Source organism: Xiphophorus couchianus, chromosome 2 (assembly GCF_001444195.1).
Source record: "Xiphophorus couchianus chromosome 2, X_couchianus-1.0, whole genome shotgun sequence".
Classification (NCBI taxonomy): Eukaryota; Metazoa; Chordata; class Actinopteri; order Cyprinodontiformes; family Poeciliidae; genus Xiphophorus; species Xiphophorus couchianus.
Genome location: NC_040229.1, coordinates 22844166 through 22856730, shown reverse-complemented (window position 1 = coordinate 22856730; position 12565 = coordinate 22844166). Strand labels below are relative to the sequence as shown.

At 36.8% G+C, this 12565-nt stretch overlaps 1 protein-coding gene and 1 long non-coding RNA gene across 9 annotated transcripts in view; one reads left to right on the top strand and one right to left on the bottom strand.

Annotated features, from left to right (window-relative positions):
- The window catches only part of mical2b (microtubule associated monooxygenase, calponin and LIM domain containing 2b), a 51176-nt gene extending 39994 nt beyond the window's left edge, over window positions 1–11182 (top strand). For 5 of the 8 annotated variants that reach the window (XM_028036353.1, XM_028036309.1, XM_028036334.1 and 2 more), the window contains 12 exons: window positions 3744–3899; window positions 4482–4532; window positions 5534–5634; window positions 7153–7377; window positions 7530–7699; window positions 7791–8170; window positions 8620–8693; window positions 8777–8866; window positions 9496–9586; window positions 10013–10121; window positions 10214–10287; window positions 10372–11182. In XM_028036353.1, coding sequence (XP_027892154.1) covers window positions 3744–3899; window positions 4482–4532; window positions 5534–5634; window positions 7153–7377; window positions 7530–7699; window positions 7791–8170; window positions 8620–8693; window positions 8777–8866; window positions 9496–9586; window positions 10013–10121; window positions 10214–10287; window positions 10372–10592 — 1742 coding nt within the window. In that variant the 3' untranslated portion in view covers window positions 10593–11182. Of the gene's footprint in view, window positions 1–200; window positions 286–1761; window positions 2037–3743; window positions 3900–4481; window positions 4533–5533; window positions 5635–7152; window positions 7378–7529; window positions 7700–7790; window positions 8171–8619; window positions 8694–8776; window positions 8867–9495; window positions 9587–10012; window positions 10122–10213; window positions 10288–10371 lie in introns of those variants that run through there. The other 3 variants (XM_028036343.1, XM_028036362.1, XM_028036369.1) reach the window with 3 other exon arrangements.
- LOC114156134 (uncharacterized) lies at window positions 10652–11686 on the bottom strand. The gene is made up of 2 exons (XR_003597911.1): window positions 11166–11686; window positions 10652–11135 (listed from the first exon to the last, which is right to left on the bottom strand). It is a non-coding gene; the product is annotated as an uncharacterized LOC114156134 (long non-coding RNA).
- Window positions 11687–12565: the final 879 nt, after the last annotated feature.

The window sequence follows — 12565 nt, the reverse complement described above, 5'->3', positions numbered from 1 at the left end:
TGTTAAGTGATATTCTTTTTTTAAGTGACGCACTGTAACTGATGGCTACTTTTATGTTTGGTTTATTGTTGTATATGTTTTATTGTACTAAATCTTACAGTATTATTAATGTTTTTCTCAAAACCTTTGAACATTTTGTTTCCCCTTTTCCGTCTTTTTCCACCTCTCATTTATTTTCCAATCCAAAATTTGTCTTCCAGCTTCTGTTTCACTTCATTTTGTTCAGTCTGTTTCAACTTTCCAATGCTGCACATTCTGATTGGCTGATTCCTGCCAGCAGTGAAGGTGACGATTGGCCAGATTTGGTCATAAGATCTTGTTGTACTTGCATTGCAGTATGCATTGCAGCCAATGCTTTTGCATTGGCTGCCTTTTGTAGCTCCATCTGATTTTTTTTTTTCTAACTAACCAAAATAACGAATCACAAACCAGCATGAACCTCAAGCCTGGCATGTTGAAGACTATAAATAGTATTTGTAGCATTGTGCACTGTTGAGTAGAACACCAAATCTAATACTGTGCCTGTGTTGAATTGCCGCAATCACTTAGCTGCTAAATAAACTACTTGATGCCATTTCCTACAGTATTTCTAAATGTTTCAGCAATGTATGTAGTTGTCACTACTTTTAAATTATTGTCAAATCACATTAATAAACCAAAGCTAAATAAAATGCTGCTGTGCTATCAGTGTGGTCAGTTAGTTTCATAGATACGCTTGCTACACTACTATTGCCATTCTTAAGTTAAAGTAATTTAGGACAGTTTAAATGAAAAAAAGTGCAAAGATTTGTGTAAAAATTTCCTTGAAAACGGTTTGCTTATGTTGCTTGGCCATAACTTAGTTTGAGATCAGCAACAACACCACAAAACCTTCTTTCTGGAGCAGTTGTTGTATTTACAAAAAAAACTATTCTTGATATGAGTTTATAGACAATAATGTGCCGTTCAACTTGTTGCAGAAGTCAAAGTTAGTGTTCCTAAATTTCAAAATGTCATACTTTTACAAACTCAGTTTTCCTAATTTTTCTGTTGTTTTTAACACATTAAAAATATTTGACAACGCTGCATTTCCTAGTAGCAATCTGTCCTCTCTGTTGGCATCTGGACAAACTTAGATTTGTCCATAATACTTACCTGTTCTAGTTCAAACACTTAAATCAGTATTTAAATCAGTTAATAAAATAAACAGAAGGCAATTTTAATACTTTGTGTGCATCTCAAGCGCCTACAACATTCATAGGGATTCTGACTTAAGGAGCTGTTTTAGTTGTATTTCCTACTTCAGGGTACAAAGATAACACACCATTATGCCTTTGATTAAGTACCTATTCTGGTTATAATTTAAGTCTGCCTACAGCAGCATTTAAGCTCTGGGATAATTGTATCTAAAAGTTAATTCTGCTTTGGAGACACAGAATTGATTTCTCATCAGGTCTTTCACAGTTTTGATCTTTTCATGTGACTTAATCAAAAAATGTAAGAAGTGCACTATATATATCAGACCATTTTCCAAAGTTGTTGATGAACATACAGGCACTTTTTCAGTAATTCATTTGCTGTTGTGTTATCCAGAACAACCTTTCTAACACTGATATTGTGCCATGCTTGTCCATGTCGTCTTTACCCTGACCATCTGTCCAAACAGCTTTTGAATGTCTTTCCTGCCACTCGTGTATCAGCAGCATCCCCTTCTCTTCTGCCCATTTGACAGTAACATGTCTCCACATGTGTGTGGTCTGTCTGTGGTTCCCTCTGTTTCAGAAGGAAACCTTCCCACTCCTGCACCCCTCTCCAGATCTCTCTCATGTACCTCCTAGTCTTTGGTCAGGAAATAATTAGACAGCAGCTTTTTTTGTCTAACCCTGCCTGAAAACTCATGTTAGCGGTACGATTTCTATCTCACAGTTGTATCATTGCAGCCTGTCAGTCAATTTTTGTTTTGCCTATTATACACAAATTTTGTAAAATTGCTTAATTTATGACATTTAGAAGCTGTGTATATAACTATTGACAAATAAATGTATTTGATTGCAATATTCATTTGCAGTGTTATTTGTTACCCATCAGTTAAACTGCATTATTTCCAAAATACCAAATATTCACAATGGGGTTCATTCACACAACTTATTCTCTATACCAGCAAAATTAACACATTTTGTAAGCTGTTTAATGTAAATTCTTCTTCCAACTCTTTGAGTTGACCTAACATCACCCACACAAATCATGCTCATGATCACAGCCTTTAACAATTAACGCGTGCTTTATTGTTATTATTTTTTAAGAGGACACAGATGCTTGAGCTTTGCAGTAACTTAAGTGGATATAATTCTATCCATCTTATGACAAAATGTTACAAAATTGAAGATTTCTTAAATGCAACAGCTTGAGAGAAAGGCTGGCCGTCATGCAAAAGCGTAATTAGTATATAAAAAAAGAGTTCAGCTATAGAATTTGACCCCAACCAATCTGAACAGGACTGAAGTGAATCTCATCAGTCTGCTTCTATCGGTTTCCTTGTGGGCTTTACTAATGGGTCTTTTCTGTCCTTTTCTCTGTTTTTTCCTCATAAATAAAACAGAAAAAAAAATCTAACCAAATTGAGAACACTCGGTAAACACCTCTTCATTAACAAAACAAGGCGTTGTCTAGTATTCCTACCGGGATAATGTTTATGCCAACATGTTTTTAATTTTTTTGCTGTGGCCGAGTGGAATCACCTCTGCAAAGATTCTGTACATTGTTGACTTCATTACTCTGTGAGTACACATGATATATACATATATATAAATGTGTGTAACTTTCTGGTGCTTGTACATGAAATTATATCACTGTGATTTTGTAAAGTAGACTCTGCAGATTGTTTTTCTGTACCTACAGTTGTTAATAAGCCTGTGTGACTTTTAGATGAGAAGATGTTCATGTGTTATGTGGATTACATACCTAGATTGAAAGTACTTGTGAAATCTTGAAAAAATGTTGTTAAATATATCAGAGTAACTGTGAATATATGTCAGAATGCATGCCATACACGGTAAGAAGAAAGTACACCCTCTTTTAATTTTAAGGTTTTACATCAGAACATAATAAAAATGAAACTTTAGGTTTGAAATATAATTTCAAAAGTACAAACCATCCAATAAATTATGAAAAGTTTGTCATGACAATTAATTGCCACACAGGATCAACTTGTTCGATTGCACCTTATGCACATCATCATTTTTGTGATTTTTCACAGCTTCTAGTCATGCTAGTAATTTCACTACCTCATTGATTTTGTATTAATGTAATGCTCGGTTGTCAGTAATTCAATGAGATTATCTGCTTGAGTAAATTTGTTTGGTCTGGCAGCATAACCAAAATAAAATCAAGAAAAAGACGTGAAAAATAAACAGGACAGAAGCGGTACTTCCTGTTTGAACAGCTCTAGAATTGTCACTACTTATGACACTCTTGGCTCACTAAAAATCCTCCTAACTACTTCTAACATTGTGTCATGCTGTGAACTCTCTTAAGACTGAAGAAAAATCTTAAAATTCCACAAATACTCAGAATTTTACTAAAATGATGGCATTATAAGCTTTCAGAATACAGGCCCAGATTGTTTTTATGTAGTCCTGATGCATATGACTCTTGAATTAACAGGGTGTACTGTCTTACTTTCACTCTACTTGTCAGTCCAGCAACAACTAATGTTTGTTTGGAGTCAGGAAAAAAATTTGCCCACACACTGTAATTATTTACAGGTGAGGCATCCAGCATGAAGTCAAATCAGCTGAAAAAAGATGTGAAACGATTTCCTGACGATACAGAAATGGGCGTTGATGCTCTGGAGGCTTCCTGCATCATCGGACCTAAAAAGGGAGAAGGTGCCACAGTCAGAAACCAGGATGGCCTTAAAGGTCAGTACACCATTAATGTGGTCCAACATTTAACTTTGTGAAACTGAAGAAACTGTTTAAATCCAATTTTTCTGGCCTCTCTGACGGAGAATCTAGGTTTTAATATTTATAGGTTGTTCTGTTGAGAAAGTTTCGCAACATATCCACTTAGTGCAACGTCCCTAACCCTGTGTCTTTCTGTCATTTTGTCTGTGGGTCTGGAACTAATCAGGTGTTTCAACAAGTGTTTATTGTTGACTTCTCTGGGCTAAAAATGTTCTGACAAAACTGTCCCACATTTCCTTAAATCTCTGTCTTACCAATTGAAGACAAAGACTTTGGCTTTAGAAAACCCTCACTGCTCGAGTAGAAGGCAAATAGACTTATGTTAAAGACCTTCCGTCGTTCAGAATATCTTTTTTGGATTTTCTGAATCAACCGTGGTTCAGAGAATGACACATTATTAAAGATTGGGTCTACAGTCACACAGTGAGACCTTAATTTTGTTTTCATACATGTATTTATTGGATTGTTGATCTGTTCTCGATGGTGGGGGGATCCTAACATTTCCTCACGGGTCATTTGATTGCATTTGGTCTGCAGGTCACTCTAACACAAAACATAATAATCGATGGAAACGAAAGATTCGAGCAAGTGAGTGTTCCTATGAATGTTTCTACTGACTCTGCCCTACTTCTCTTTGCTTTCAAAGTTAAACAGCTTAAACCTTTGATTCCTATGATTTGTTACTAACCTCTATCTTATTTTATGTAAACTATTTGTTTTGCTTGATGTCTTTGTGGTTCATAGAAAGTATTACCTTGTTTCACTATTAACAGCTGGCTGTGTTATGTGGCTTGTAAAGCTGCAGAGTGAATTAATGCTGATCTGATTTATTTTTTTTTTTTTTTTGGTAGAACCATAACTAACAAGCATTCCTTGAATCCAGTGTTAAGTAAAAGACCAAAAGTAATACAGATGCATTGTGCTACTAAGTGCTCATAGTTTACATGTCCTGGAAGACTTTATTTATTTATTAGTCTTAGGTAATACCCCCCAATTATCCAAATTATTAAACACTAAAGATCAATCATTATATGGCTCTACATAATGGCAGTTTACCATTTTGGATTTTAATTACTCAAACCTTTTTTCAATGATATTCCAAATTATTATGATGCTGATGTTTAAGCATATGATGTTTAAAAACACACTTTAGTGATTGAAGAAGATTGAACCAATAGTACTAAAAAACTGTTGTGCTACATATTCAACTCTAGATGTCGCCATAGCTCAACTTTTAAAAATTTTTCTTTTAGTCTCTCAGCATTAATTTGGTTAACCTTACTTTACTTTAGCTCCTATTTCAGTTTGTTTTTCTTCTTCTATTACTTGATTTCATTGTTTGTGCCCTTCACCATCTTCTCTCACAAATGTGACTTTGATATAAAGTACACGTGTCTGGTCACTGGGGGAGAACCACAGCACCACCCTGCTCCCAATCTTTGAGAGTTCTTGTGTGTGCACGCATGTGTATGTGCATTTTACATTATATGATTTGTTTAAAATGGCTCACTGTAGAAGTAGAGCCAAAAACATCTAATTATTTGCTGAACTTTTGACAATGTTGTGTTTTCTGTTGTTTTTGTGCACAGCATTCCCTCTGATCTTCATCAAACACTTCCGCTCAAGACCAGAAACTGTTGATGAAGTTGATTCTGACTTTGAAGAAATCACCTCAACTGAGACACGTAGTGTGGGTAGCATTTAAAAAGATCTTTTTTTTTGCATCCAGGTTACTTGAATGTAGTGTGAGGATGTGAAGCAAGGCACTGGTTTTCTATGTAAGGGTTGCAATCATAACTGCTAGTACCCTTTAGCTCTTCAAAGGACCAATTTTTAAATTATTTTTAAAAAACTGCTTTCTTTTCCAAAGAACTAGTTAAAAAAAATAAATAAATAAACTGATGACACCACATGATTTGGTCTGGTCCAAGATGACAATGATGGACAGTAGGAAATCTGGTAAGACGGCTGTGTAAAAGCAGACAAACAAAACCATTTTCCTCTCTAAACAAAATGTTCCCAGCAGTACTGTCCCAGCTGTATTAACTGAAGATTTTTAAATTATTTTTAAAGGCTTATGTTTTTATTTTATTTTATTTTATAGCCTTAAACATAAACATTCAATTCCCAAAGCATTGCAAGCAATGTTTCAAAAAGCAGTTGTCTGCTTGGTTTTGTCAAACCCTTGTGTATTGCTTTTAAAGTTGTCAGTTTATGTCCCAAATTAGAGCTAAAACATAATCAAGCCTTTGGAGACTGTAATGCCACCCTGCAAACAAAGTCCAAAAAAGAGAGCTAATTTTATCACAGCCAAAGAGCGTTACGTAAAGAGTTCCAGAAATGAAGATGCCAAGAGACGGTATTTGCTGCATCATTGTCATGTTTAAGCCCCATGAAATACCTAACAACATGCTAGGCTGTGGAAGAAATTGCTAAAAGTCATCTGATGGTCCTTATTTTCTATTGTGCTTCTTGGCTTCCCAGAAATGCCAGAACATTAAGAATGGGATGCTGTCTTTGGACAAGTTAAACCTGGGTGATCATTGGATTTTCTAGAAAAACAAAATGACCTCAAGCAAGCATTTTAGTCAACCAAAACTTAAGAAGAACATCTTAGAATGGCTTTTAAATCTGATTTAAAATCTTTGGTGGAATTTGAGGAAGACAATTGCAACACAAGAGCCCTCAAACATCCCTGAGCTTGTGGCATTTGCATATGAAGAATGAGAAGCAATTTCTATTGAGGGATATAAAAAGTTTGTTTGTAAATCAGAAATATTTGTTTCAAGTAATAAAATCTAATGGATGTATTGGAAAGTACAGATTAACGGACTAGAACTATACTGCATACAATTTTTACATTTTTAATTTGATCTTTAAATGAGAAATTAAAGATCAAAATTAAGAGTTCAGCTGTGAGGGGAGACCAAGCAGGCAGGTTGAGGAAAGAAGGTTAAGGAACAAGAAGGGAGATGATGAAAAAGTAAAGAATAACCAAGGAAAACTTGTAACAATTTTATTTCACCAGGCAAAACATTAAGAACACTTTCTTATTTACAATGTTAGCCTGAAAGTTCTAAAAACACTGAGCTAAAGGAATAGCTTATAAGGAAATAATAGAAAGTGGAAAGAAAAACTTAAGCAATTCAAGATCATGACGTAAAATGAACATGATTTAATTTTAACTAGTTTCCTTGGGGTTTTTTAGGATCCAAAACCAAAAACAGATACACAGACTCTGTCTGAGGAAAGTAAGAAGAGTGATGAGCCACTGGCTGCAATGAAATCAGGTTCCAGCACATCGGCTCCTAGGAGGCGGCTGTTACTATCCCAGCCTGACAAAGAGAGGCTTCTGAATTGGGAAGAGGGTCTGAATCCAGAAGAAACTCCCATTAATAGCAGCAAAACAAACACTTCTCAGCATAAAGATCAGGTGAGGATTTCACAAAGTAAAGATTAAACTTGTTTCATGCTTTTAATATTTTTTCCCATATGATCCTTCAGTGATCGAGACTTAAAAATGTGAGAGAAATTAATTTCACATCATGTTGGTCACATTTTTTCTTTCTTCTGATGTTTTATCAGGTACAAGCAGAAGCAGATAAGCCTCCGTCAAACTCGAGCCAGATCGGAACAGCAAGTCGGTGCCAGACGCCAGCGTCTTCTTCCTCTGTTATCCAGGTCATGGCTAATGCCTTTAGGAGGACCTTTAGTGGGAGCAGTGAACCCAGCAGCTCCAAGGCTGCTGTTATAATGTTTGTATTTTTTTTTTCTGACTTTATTTCGACACCTAAAAACTTTTAACTGGAACATCATTTGAAATTTCTGTTCTTTCTGTCTTAATAGGAGACCCAAATGTAACGTTCCACGTAAACAAAGGCCCATGTCTGAAGGAGCATCTAATTACTGCTCACTATTCAGCCATGTAGACTCAGGGTCATCGACAGCGGAGAGGAGAACAAGCATGTGTGGTGTCGAATGGGCTTCTGTAGGGACAGATCCGTGGGGGGAGGGGCGAGACTTGCCGTCCTTATTACAGCAGGTGTCCCTAAAAAGTCGAAGAGACTCTGAAGGGGTGCCGGACGAACTTTGTTCGCTGCCCCGTAAAAGGGTAGATTTGTTTTCATCTCTTAGGCTCAGGAAGAGGGGCCTATCGGAGAGTGAAGGGAAGGAGCAGGAAGCTCAAAAGGAAATTAGGACATTTCTGTCCAACCTGAAAAACAAAGGTGAGTCTACACTGCGCAACTGGAAAGTATTCACGGCGCTTCACAATTTCTATGTTTTGTTGTATTACGGCCTTGTTCCAAATTATATTAACTTAATATTTTTCCTCAAAATTCTACACACATTTACCCCATTATGACAATATGGGAAAAGGTTTGAGATTTTGGCAAATGTATTATAAATAGAAAACCAGGAAGACACGTTTACATAAGTATTCACAGCCTTTGCTTAAAATTTTGTTAATCCATCTTCGGCAGCAATTACAGCCTCAAGTCTTTTTGAATCTGATACTACAAGCTTAGCTCATCTTTAGGCAGTTTTGCCTGTTCTTTTTTGCGGTGCTCTTCCAGCTCCATCAGGTCAGATGGAGACGTCTGTGCAGCTATTTTCAGATCCCTCCAGAAAATAATAAATTTTTCAGATTTTTTTTTTTTTATATATATATGTCTAGCCTCTAGTGAACAGAGTTTGGAAGAACTGTCCTCAAGTGGTGATGAAAGTGAAAACCTGACGTCCACCAACAAGGTTTGTACAAATGATTTCTACATTCAGGCAGACATCCGAATCCAGTGGACTGTGTTTGAGAGGTGTTGTTGGTCATGTTCCAGCTGTCCTCAGAGAGATTAAAGAAAAAGCAAGAAAAGACTGCGGCCCAACAGGCTAAACAAGAACAACTGAAGAGACTTCACCAAGCTCAGGTGCTCCTTTATTTCCTCTATATAGAGATATTTGTGGCATTGCTTCAAAGCACTCCATCTAAAGTGTGACCTTATAAAAGTGTGAATATGACTGGTATCTGTCAGACTGTAGAGCTTTTTGTGTTGGATGAGTATTTCTTAACACAGTGTTTATTTTGATGACTGAGTTTCAGTGAGGTGAAATGTTTTCTTTTTTTCCCTTTTTTGTTGTACTTGCAGTTATTTTCTCATATTTGCATGTACATGAATTTAAATAACACTTGTAGCACCAATGTTTGCAGAAGAAAGGCAATGCACTTTAACCTTTTTTAATTGTATTGGTAATAAAAAAAATGGTTTGTAGATGTCATTACTTGACAGAATTTTTTTTTTTAACATATTAAGTTTTTTTTAAAACATATGAATTGGCTCTGTTAATTCACCTCTTTGCTAATTTGTAAACAAATCATTATGTTCTCATGTCAGTTTCTTTTTCTTTCTTGCCAGTATTTTCCTGAATTCTGAAGATAGGCATAGGAATTACTATTTTAAAAAAGTATTGGTAGAAATTTTATCTTCTGAAAACTAAAACCCTATCTCCATTATTTACCTACATTGTTTCTAACCCTCATGTGTTTCTTTTTGTGCAGATAATCCAGAGACAACTGGAGGAGGTGGAAGAGAAACAACGCGACCTGGAGGAAAAAGGAGTGAGAATAGAGAAGATCATCAGAGGAGAAGGTACTTACTTGTGCAGAGATTCAGATCAATCCCTCCTAACTTCCTTTAAAGCCTGGAAGCTTTAAGCCATCCAGCTTTAAACAGGAATTCCAATCAAAGCTTTGCTTTTCTTCTCTGTAATTGCACCGCCTGCACAGTCCTCCTCAGACTGTTTAGAAGGAAGAATTCTCTTGTAACGTCTGTCTGGTTAAAAGCCTCAATGTAGTTAATGGTTTTATTCACAGCAGACACCAAGACTTCATTATTGATTCATGTTTTCACAGTAGAGAGCTTTGTGCTTCAGTGGAGTTTTCAGTGAAGACTTGCCTTTGTGAGTGGTCAAAGTCTGATGTATTTCTCCCAGCAATGGCCTTGTGGAGCTGACATAGAATCACTCACACAACTCCAAGTCTTCCCTCTTTCTTACTGTATTTCCTCCCTTCACAGATTCTCATCAGACTGACGACCGTGACGAAGCCCAGCTCTATCAGGCCTGGTTTGAGCTTGTTCTGGAAAAGAATCGATTGGCGCGCTACGAGTCGGAACTCATAATCTTGTGAGTGGCAGCATAGAGACCACCTGCATGTAAAAATATACTGTACAGTTAAGATTGCTTGACATTAAAGAACTACAACTCTTTTATCTTAGTGCCCAGGGTCTCGCGCTGGAAGACACACAAAGCCGGCTGCAACAAGATCTAAGACGCCGAATGTCAGTTGAAGGTAAGTCCTTCATCAGATGGTTTTATGGTCAGGGACAAGAAATACATACTTAATATTTCTCTGTACTTATTGATGTTCTTTTAGATACAAATAAAAGCGCCTCCGAGCTGCAAAAGGAGATGGAGATCCTGGCTGAAATCATGAGGACGGTAGAGAAACGGGATATGCTGGTCTCCATTTTGGAGGAGCAGAGATTGAAGGAGAGGGCGGAAGACAAGGACCTGGAAAGCCTGGTGCTGTCCAGGGGCTACGAGTTTCACTGGGCTCAAGGGAGCGACACCTGGGGGCAGGAGAAGCTTGAATGATTACTGGTTGTCGATGATGTTGAGCCAACCGTGTGAATTTCTAGTTTGCATCTACTCTATTTTTACGGTTTAAATCTGGATGTGGCGTAGATGCACATATTTTGACAGCTGAGGACATTTTTTCAGCATAAGAAAGCTTAATTTTATTTGGTTTTGTTTCTGTGTTTAATTTTGAGACTAATAAGGAACAACATTCAGCTAAAAACATCTCTGCCAATGAGGTTGTTTTACATTTATCTATAAATAGATATAGAATAAACTTCTAATAATATGGCTGCCTGGATGACTACTTTAGGCTGCTTCCAGCCTTAAGGTTGGCCTTGCTGTAAAAGGCCAACTATGAATGCATAACTTCAGTGGAGACCACAAGACTTGACACTTTACTGAGGTTTTTATAATTTGCACTGTGTAAATAGTTTAAAATGGATATGTTGATTTCAGAAATACCTTGTGTACAAATTACTTTTGGTCACTTTGTGTGCTGCTGTGCACCCGACTGTAATTTCTTGTGAAAACGTGATCCTGTTATTTTCTTTTGTTTTTCTTTTCTTATTTTCTTTTGGTTTTTTTTACATTGTAAAACCCCCCCCAAAAAAACAGAATAGTATTTGCACCCTGACAATGACACAAGAGGTATGGCTTCTCCCTAAACCTCTGAGGTAAAGTCTCAGAGTGTGAAACCGATACACTACTGGATGAAACTGTACTGCCATCCTCTAAATCAAAGTCCACCAGCCAACTTTGCAGAAGGAGCTCATGTGTCTTAAATTTAGATATTCACCGTCTCCCCTTCTCTATCAGCAGTGAGATTTGCTGTTTTTATCTACTGCTACTACTTTTTGTTTGCCAATGGCTTCATCACACTCTTAAAGAGCTACAAGTATACATATAGGAATATGAGTGGTATGTTTACACTTTTAGTCCTGGAACAAGTCGTGACACTGGTATTATTTCATGTTTTTTTGAGAAATATTTTTCATGTGCTGTGAATTAAATAATTAATCTTTATTTCGTGTCTAATTAAAGTTGTGTGTCAGGGCTCTTTGTTTTGTTTTGAGTGGGTCAAATGGGTGACATTTCTTCAATAAAAATACAGTTTGAATACTGTTGAAATGACTCAGTCTCGGTGGCAGTAATTTTGTTGTGGGTGTGTAAGGTGAGGGGTATATTCTTGATTGTCTTTTGCAACATTCCCTTTGCAAAAAAGTTGAACAAAAAGAGTAGAGCTGCTGCGGTTCTCCATCAAAAAGTGTCAGGCGAGGTGGTTTGGGCATCTGATTAGGATACCGCCTGGACAACTCCATGGGCTCACAAAACAGACTGTATATTTTGTCTAGCCTTAAACACCTTAGGTCGTCTTGAAGGACCTTTCAGAACGTCACAGAGGTGTGGAATCTCTTCGTTTTCTCCTGAACTTGTCATATTCATGGCAAGAGTATAACATCTAAAAGATTAGGAGTCAGTCCCAAGGACCATGATTGAGGACCACTGACCCGTGTGTCTGCATCTTGTGCATTTTTGCCAGCTGTTAATAGTGAGACAAGGTAATGCTTTCTATGAACCACAAAAAAGTTTTTATTTTAATTTTTTTATTCAGTGAAGTTACTGAAAGTGGGTAGATTATACAGCGTTTGTATTGTTTAAGCTGCGTAACAACTGTAAGAGTAACTCACAAATCACAAAGGGACTGGTTTTTACCAGGCTACGTAATTTTATTTTCACATTTCTTTCTTCTACAATTTCAACTCGCAAGTTTAAATGAGTAAAATAATTGATACAATCAAAATAAAGTAGCTGTTACCATTTTATCTCTTTTTTTATTTGTTATAACAAAGCCTTCCTGTTGTTTTTGTTTTCATCCCTGTTACCTTTTAACCCTTCCTGACCTTTTGTTATGTCCTTATTTATTCTTCCTATATCCCTCTGGTGCCCCTCAGACCCCTGCTATGAAGCCGGAGTGTTGACACTCTCCC